The 8,774-nt window shown below is 37.2% G+C and overlaps 1 protein-coding gene across 10 annotated transcripts in view; it reads right to left on the bottom strand.

Annotated features, from left to right (window-relative positions):
* Positions 1 to 246: 246 nt before the first annotated feature.
* The window catches only part of Elf2 (E74 like ETS transcription factor 2), a 99,524-nt gene continuing 90,996 nt past the window's right edge, over positions 247 to 8,774 (bottom strand). For 6 of the 10 annotated variants that reach the window (XM_046459531.2, XM_046459533.2, XM_046459540.2 and 3 more), the window contains 4 exons: positions 7,350 to 7,436; positions 3,797 to 3,989; positions 2,462 to 2,812; positions 247 to 2,007 (listed from right to left, as the gene is read on the bottom strand). In XM_046459531.2, coding sequence (XP_046315487.1) covers positions 1,383 to 2,007; positions 2,462 to 2,812; positions 3,797 to 3,989; positions 7,350 to 7,436 — 1,256 coding nt within the window. In that variant the 3' untranslated portion in view covers positions 247 to 1,382. The remainder of the gene's footprint in view (positions 2,008 to 2,461; positions 2,813 to 3,796; positions 3,990 to 7,349; positions 7,437 to 8,774) is intronic. The other 4 variants (XM_046459534.2, XM_046459535.2, XM_046459538.2 and 1 more) reach the window with 1 other exon arrangement.

The following is an 8,774-nucleotide window of genomic DNA, read 5'->3' as shown; positions in this document are numbered from 1 at the left end:
GTACTTCTTACCCTCCGAATGAGAACCAGATGGCTTGACTCTGAAGTGGGTCACATATATAAATTCTTTAAGTGTGGCTAACTAAAATACTAAATTACATAAAGTAGATCATTATAGTTCATGATAAAAATTAGGAAGGACTTGGCAGCATGCAGATGTTTGCCGAATATTCTTATACTAGGAAGCAACAGAAGTGGCATTTCTTCACACTTGTAAATATTGTTAAAAATATCACCAGAGACAAGATAAATTTCATTTCTATATTTCAGAAAACCTACTTGAATACACTTTGAAACAAGAGTACAACAAAATAGAATATACTTCAAATGTTGAATATACAAACTATTATAGTTCAAATCTGAACACTGGTACTTTCCCTCTTAAACTTTTAACTAAAAAAGAAAGAAAAAGTAAAAGAAATAAAGAAAAAAAAAAAAGAAAAAGAAAGAAAACAAATGCCAGGTACTAGAGCTACCTGACAAAAATTCATGCTGCGCCTGAACTTCCAAGTGACAGTAGAACTGAAACTGACGTGTCTGCACAGATACCAGGGCGGAGTGAATGACACAGGCATGTTACAGCAAAAGGCCAGAGCCAACTGTTAATTTGTCCACAATTAAGAAACTGACAGACTTAAAACTACCATATAAAATGTTACATGTAAATTCTATAACAATACTGTGCTAGGTACAAGATTTTTAAAATTTTTCTTTTAATAAAAAAGCTTTACACAAACAAGCCATTAGCTTATTTCAAGAAAGAAAACCGAAAATTAGTCTAAGGCCTTTGTTTTAAATCAGCTTAAGCTATATGATATTAAAAAAAAAAAAAAAAGTCGCACTAGATCTTTTTTGCTATCCTCTTTCTGAAGCTTTTGGATCCATTCTTCAATTCACATTCTATAATACCTATATTAGCAGAGTCTTCACATAGCACCAGTTAAGTGAGTACTGTGCGAACACAGTAATAATTGCTGGTATGCATATAAAATGCATCAAAAATTGCTCTATGTAACAATGAGATCACCCATCCCAACCCCTCCCCACTGAAAACTATATAGCCTCTTACAGATGTTAGTGTTCCAAGTCTTAGTGTAACTTGATATTGTAGTGAGCTGCTTGGTCCCTTTCAATCCTTTTCCTTATTGACGGGTTCAGTTGTTTCCTACTGTAAGAGGCAGTTTTCTGTCAGCATCTCAATGTGTAGTTCATTTCCCACTGAAACATGGGATAGGTAATTTATTTCCAGTAAGTTTGATTGTTTTCTTATATGCATTAAAAATGTTTTAAAGTCTTCCTTTGACTTTTCTTGATGACTTCCCTTGCAAACGTTTATGTCAGTACTACCACTAACAGTCTAAAAGTCCACAGTGGAGCTGCTCTTTATTTCTCACATGTCACTAGTCCTTCGGTCTTCATAGTTACTGGAAGGGCGAGAGCTGAAGGGGCGCTGACAACCACCACGTGGGTCACTGTCTTATTTCCATCTGCCGGTTTTTCTTCTACCAGCTGCAAAGTTTTCACATCATGTTCCTGCTTTTTTACTACTGCTTCTGATTTAACCTCTGGCCCTTTTATCACCGCACTGATAACTCGAGGAGGAGTCTGGCCAGATGCCTGTTGAGTGGGCACTGATAGTCTCATTACAGGTGTGCCATGGGCTATTGAAACAGGGGTAAGTGCTCTCACGGCCAATGGGGTTCCAACAATGTTAATGCTTCCTGATCCAGTCAAATTGGACTTTGTCTGCAGTTGACACTGTGCAAGTTGTGTAGCTGGGATGGTAATGATTTTGGCAGGCTGCATGGTGATTTTGTCTCCGTTTTCAGCAGAGGCTGGCATCACAGTAGGGATTGTCTGAATGACTACCTTTGGAGAAGTCGCTGTTGTTGGACTAGTGCTGGTTATTAATGGTGCACCTGCATTCACTGACTGAACTGCCACAGTTGAAATCTTCTGACCCAATGATGTCATTACAACAGGTACTTGCATTGCCACACGAACTGTCCTAGTAAATTAAGAAAAAAGTTGGTTATAATCGATGCTTAATTAGGAAATGAGTCTGTGCAAAAAGATGAATAAAACTCCAAAATGTGTAAAATTTTACAGATAAACTGGCAATCCAAGCTTAAAATATGAAATACAACAAAACAAATTTAAGAAAAAATTAAAACCCACATTATAGGTCCATCCAGTGTTGCTCTTGTCTAGTATGTACAAGGCCCTGGGTTCAACCCCACCATTGTGGAAAAGGAAAAAAATCTATGCAACCAGAAAAACCAATTCAAGTTACTTGAGGCATCTACTTTAACAACAAGAGTATTTAAAATATCAAGCACTTTTTAAAGTCCTGACAACAGTGGGTTTGTAGAATGTTATAATACGTACTAAACAAAAGGGGCATTTCCCGAGGAGCCTTTTCCAAAAACAGTACACGTTACAAATAACTATATGCCCCTCACCTTGGAGCTGTTGCTGCTGACACAGAAGCCGTAGTGGTCGGAGACCTGGAGGAGGCATCATGAGCAGGGGAAGTGATATTCACCACTCTAGATACACCCTTTTCTGTTCTGGAGCAGTTTATAGGAGAAGAGTTTTTTCCACCACGAACAGAAGTTGCTGCTTTCAGGAGACTTTCTGCAGACAGAGACACTCGTTCTAATGATTTCTCATCAGCAGCTGCTGCTAAATCTTCATTGCAGGTTTCACTTTTGTCATCATCTATGACCACTATGTTTTTGGGCATATCCTTGAACTGATACACAAGCCTCTGACCTTCAACCTTTGCAAGAATTCCCCGCTGGTAGTAGTATCTGAAAAGGGGAAAGATTACTAAATAAATCAAGTGTATTATCAGCCCCCTGTCCAAAAATGCAAAAACACGCACAGCAAACACCAGCATACATTCTCCTATCCCTGTAAGAGAAGGAAGAGCTTACGGCGTGGACTGCTCAAAAGGTTTCAGATATGCAGCAGAAATGAAGTAGAACGTGATACCATAGGCCCTATAATGGTGAGATCTGTTAAACAGGTGGCTAATTTGATGTAGGAGGGGGGCAATAATGGAGACTGAATACAAGGGCACTCTGCCACTGAGCTATATTCCCATTTTTATTTTGAGGCAGGGTCTTGCTAAGTTCCTGAGGCTAGCCTCAAACTTACAATCCTCCTGCCTCAGGCCTCCGGCCTCCAGAGCTGATAAGATTACAGGCATAAGCCACCATGCTCAGCCACAACTCTTTCTTAAATGAAATAATTACTGGAAGAAATTCTATTAGGATTTACAAAGGTTATGAAAACAGTGTGACATTATATGAACAAATTACTTGAGTCACACTTACTAAGTGAGATGAATCTATGGGATTTGTGACTACTATCACATAAAACCCAATGTGTTTGTTTATAATACCCTTAGTATGCCCACCACATTGAAAATTTTGTGGATTTCTCAAACAGACAAAACTTAGAAAATTTTTCATGTCAAGAGAAATCCATTTGTAACAAAATTGCAAGAAATTAAAAAGCTAAGTAACTTTCGAAACTTTTTGAGGGGGGGTAATTTTTTTAAAGGCCTACAGCTTGTAAAAAGGATTTTTTTTTCTGTATTTTTCAATGATGCTGAAATTATAGGCATGTGGATCAAACTCCTCACTCTTTACCTATTTCCCAATCTAAGAAGCTCCTCTAAAATACCCTCTAAAGTTATATTAAGGGATTTTTGAGCTCTTAAACAGCTAACAGACAATATAGAGATATATACAAGTTGAGTTTGAAAACTGGCTCATTTGTGTTCTTACCTTAAAGCTCGTCCCATAGTTTCATAATTCATGTCCGGTTTGTTCTTATGCTTTCCCCAAAGCTTAGAGACAGCCTTTGAATCCACAAGCTTGAATATACCCTTTTCTCTCTGAGTCCACTTAATATATCGAGGACACGTATTTTTATCTTGAAGTAGATCTAAAAGAAACTCCCACAAATAGGTTGTGTTTCCTTTAAAAACAAAGCAAAAACAATTCATTAACACAATTAAAGGCAAATAAAGTATCGTTTTTTATAATATAGAATGCCTACCGGAACTCTGTGGCACACAGCAATGTGGGAGGCTGAAGCAGGAGGAATGCAAATTTAAAGCCAGCCTCAGCAACTTGGTGAGACCCTGTCTTAAAATGAAAAAAATAAAAAGGGCTGGGAATGTAGCTCAGTGGTAGAATGTCCCTGGGTTTAATCCCCAATACCCACCCCTTCCAAAATAAATATAAAATAGAATCCTAAATATACTTGCTTGCTGATCTTAAAAACTGCACATTTCCAATTATGATACTAATAAAATAAATGTCCTGGGTTTTGTACTATCATGTATCACTGAATTCTAGAGTTTGAGTTTAGTGAAGAGAAAGACACAATTCTTAGCACAAAAGTTAACCTGAATTAAACAATCAAATTTATTAATTTGCAAAGGTCTGAAATCTGAATAAGTTAACATATACCTGTGTTTATTGTATTATACAAGCCTAAATTCCATATCAAAACTAATCAAAAGGCACTATTAGTTTTATTAAATAGGCCAGCAATATATAATAAAATGTGAGAAACTTTTTGGCATCAGTCTTAGGATCTTTTCGATCCTAAGATCCTACATCCCCAGTCCTTTTTTTATTTTGACACAGGGTTTCACTAAGTTGCTAAGGCTGGTCTCAAACTTGAAATCGTCCTGTTCCACCCTCCTGAGTAGCTAGGATTTCAGGTGTGTGTCGCTGAACCCAGCAACAAATTATTGCCTTTGAAACCAGATTTTTAAAAAACTCCTCTCATCTCTTTCTGCTGGTTATACCGGTATAACAAAAATAAGTAATATATTTAAATAATTTCATTGTATAAGACATTTGTGCTTCAGTCTTAAACATGAGCCTCTTAAATGGACTACTAGAAAGAAATAGGGTGATCCCTAAAATTAGTATTTATCAAATGTCAGCTACATCATTAGCTCTGGATCGCACAACTAATATTAAAATCTGAAACTGAGGAAATACATTATTCATCACATATAGTGCTTAAGTGCAGTGGAGGATACAGAATAAAATTTAAAACCTGGTTTCTACCTCAAGGTATTTACAATTTAATAGACAAGAAACAAAAAGTAGATAAGTTAAACAACACTACAGGAACAGTATATCAGAAGGCAATGCATAATTACATTCCAAATGAATCACAAAAAACAATGGGGCCTCAGGAATGGGAATAAAGCAGGCTGGCAAAACATCACAAAGACTTAGAAATTGGCTGAAGTTTGCATAAAAGGAAGGAATCTGGGCAAATAAAATAAGGAACTTAATCCCCAAAAGAAGAAAGAAACCCCGCCCACCCATTGGAAAAGGGAAGAGAAGTGGGCAGGGGTCATGAGAAAAGCAGGCTTTTCAGGTTTCTTTTATTCCCTGTGGAGCCTTCAGAAGCAGAGGTTCTGAAATTGATGAAAGAACAGAAGCGTCCTAAGGAGAAGACACCACCACTGGGCCACCAAGCAGTCTCCATAACCTTAAACCCAGACCCAAGCTACAGGCTACCTGAGAAGCTTCCAAACCAAGCTGCCAACCCAATTCTCCTTTAATCGACACACTGACACTCTTCCTCTGGTATTTAATTTTTAATCTGGATTTCCCTCACAATTAAACAAATTCATGGTTCCAGAGTGGAACCAAGTATGCATCTCTCAACCTAAAAAGACTGACCCTCAATTTTCACAATATTACATTAACTATCTCTGAAGCTCTATTACATCAGCATCATTAACCTAGAAACCGATGAACCATGTATCAACTACATTAAAATTTGTTGCTGGGGGCATTTTTATTTTATTCACAGCCAGGGGATTATCAGGTCCTTAAAGCAGACATAGTAAAAGTGAGCAGAGGCTTTATGCTGGAAGAAATTTTTATACAGCAGAGACAATGCCTAATACATAGCAGGAGTTTGCTTCAATGCTTGTTGAATTAATTAAATTCATCAACATTGCTTGGTTATCTTTAAAAACTCCACTCAAGTTTCCATCCAAGTTAATTAACAATCCAAGTTCTGGTTTTAAGGAAAACAAGATTCAGAAAGGGAAGCCTTCTTTGTCAGGTAAAGCCTATGTCATTTTGTAAAGGAGGAGACACTGCTAGATTTTGAATCCAGGTTTGCCTAAAACAAGTGTCCACATTGTAACATCTGCCTCAAGTTTAAGACTGAAATTTTAATGAAAAGCAATTTTTAGGCTGGGGGTGTAACTGTATGGTAGAATGCACGCTTATTAGAATATGAGAGGCCCTGGGTTCATTCCCCAACACCGAAAAAACAAGGGGTGCGGGAGGAGGATTTGACTGGTAAAAATAGGTCATCACAAAATTTTTCTCCAGAGTTAAGCATAAGGTCTTTTTTAGAGGTGAAGGGAGTGGGATCCCGGGGATTGAACTCATGGGGGCTTTACCACTGAACTACATACCCAGTCTTTTTTTTTTTTAAGTGTTGAGACAGGATCTTATTAAATTACTGAAGGCCTCACTAAATTACTAAGATTACTGCCTTGTACCACCATGCCTGGGTAAGCATAAGATCTTTGGGTGTAAGGATACCACTGACACTGATAAGAATTATAATTTATCTATCAAATCTTAGTCTGAAAACATTTATTCATTAAAGTGATTAATTTGGGGCTATCAGATTATGAGACAAAATATATCTAAAACCACTACTGAAATGTTACTTGAAGTCATTTTACTCAATGAATTAAGAAAACAGAGTGGGGGAAGCTTATTGCAGTTTTTTATTTTTAGTGAGGATACACATATTTTCAAGCAAAAAGTTTTTCAAATCTTAAGTTTTGTCTCATGACTGAAATTTGCTGATGAGAAAATTAAATTCAGCCTGCCCTAAATTCTTGTACTGCTTTAAACAAGTTAAAAAAGTATGTTTCAGAAACAAGTCTTAGTTGTAACCTCTTTCAATTCAAGTGGCTCTGTGTGGGGATGAGTGCTAGTATATACACACGCGCCCCAAAACCAGCGCCCCTAAGAAGGATGTGCATCAAGTTGTCCTAAGGATGTCAGGACCTCTTGATACTCCCCCCCAGTGTTGCTATGGCTATAGAATCTCAGTGGAGGTTGGGGATGACAGGGAGGACCAGGTCTAGATATTCTGATAAGGCTCCCCAGGTAATGCTGATCCATCCCTAATTTAGAAACACTACTAGCAACTGTAGTCCCATATACACATGTAGTAGAAATGATTTTTTTTTTTAAACCACTAATGTAAACATGTTACCTAACTGGGGGAGAAAGAAAATGCTCATCTCCAAAATAATCCTCCCCAAATTACCTTTTCCTTCTCTGGGTTTCTTCTTGATACCTAACTCAGGAGACCCATTGGAAATTGGTGATTGCTGGGTTTTTGGTTTACGGCCAACTGAAAAAAATAAGATATCGAAAACAGGAAAAATAACAGAAGTATGATTAGCTGACCCTCTGATAACATATTATTAATTTAACTACACATTAACATATGGCCTAAAATACTCAGTATATGTATGTAAATAGTTGCTTCTAAAAGCAACATTTAAAATACTTCTGCAATTTTAAATGAAGCAGCTAGCTCCTCTTCAAGGTATGCAGCAAATAAGATACTACCAATCTATTTTTATGGTCAGAGCCTCAATCTGCTAACCTTTTTACATTAATGTAGCAATACCAACAAGTCCTAGTATAATGTTTTTTGTGGTGCCTGGGATTGAACCCAGGGCGCTTAAGCACTGAGCAACATCCCCAACCCTTTTTTAAAATATTTTATTTAGAGGCAAGGCCTCACTAAGTTGCTGAAGCCAGCTCTGAACTCACAATCCTCCTGCCTCAGTCTCCCCAGCCACTAGGATTACAGGCCTGCACCACCATGTCCGGCTTTTGTATTCTCTTCTATGGGATTGTTAGAAACAGCTCTACTTATTGCAGAGGATATGATGATCTATAAAGTCCTCTGAGCTCAAATGAGGAAAAATAAAAAATATTAAAACACTCTCTATTGCTCTGAAACAGATGATTCACCAGAATTTAAGCAAAAGCGTTTAAATTCCCCTTCCTCAACATGCACATATATTTTAAGAGTTAAAAAAAAAATTCCAGGTGATTGTTTTATATGTCTAATAAATGTCTGTGCCTTTCTCTTTTGTTTCTCCTCATTTCTGTCATTAGGCTCTCAGACAGACTAGCATCTACAATGAAGAGAAAAGCAAGGGCTAAATCTACACTAAAGAAGGCATAAGTCTAAAATGAGTTACATTAGATCCTCAGCACAGATGAATGACTACTTGGCAGAGAGGAAGTCTGAAGGAAACAAGTCTATCATGTTTTCAGATTAAAAAAATTACTGATTTGGTGACTGTCATACAGTTAGGATTTCTGATGTCATTCTCTCTTCTCCATTAGCAAGGCTTATTTAGATTAACCACATAAAGACCTAAATTGTCTTAATACATATTATAACATAGATATTTTCTAGGACTTCATTTTGGTAACTAATAAATGAAACTCTGCATTTACAAAAACCAGAATGCAAGTTCTCTGGTGTCCTTATTAGAATGAAGCTTAATTTCTCAAATAATACTTATTCTGTCAGTAATAAATCTAATATCTTCACCATCTCCTCAATTCAAGCATGAAAGCCCAAGGTGAAAAAGAGGCTAAATCAGGTGTGGTGCCATGCACCTGCAGTTTCAGCTACTCAGGATGCTAAAGTGGGAGGACCAGCTAA

This window comes from Marmota monax, unplaced genomic scaffold, assembly GCF_021218885.2.
Source record: "Marmota monax isolate L192 unplaced genomic scaffold, Marmota_monax_Labrador192_F-V1.1 WCK01_AAM20220418_F8-fsc00039, whole genome shotgun sequence".
Lineage (NCBI taxonomy): Eukaryota > Metazoa > Chordata > Mammalia > Rodentia > Sciuridae > Marmota > Marmota monax.
Note: the sequence above shows the minus strand (reverse complement) of the source record. Positions and strands in the feature narration are given on the sequence as shown.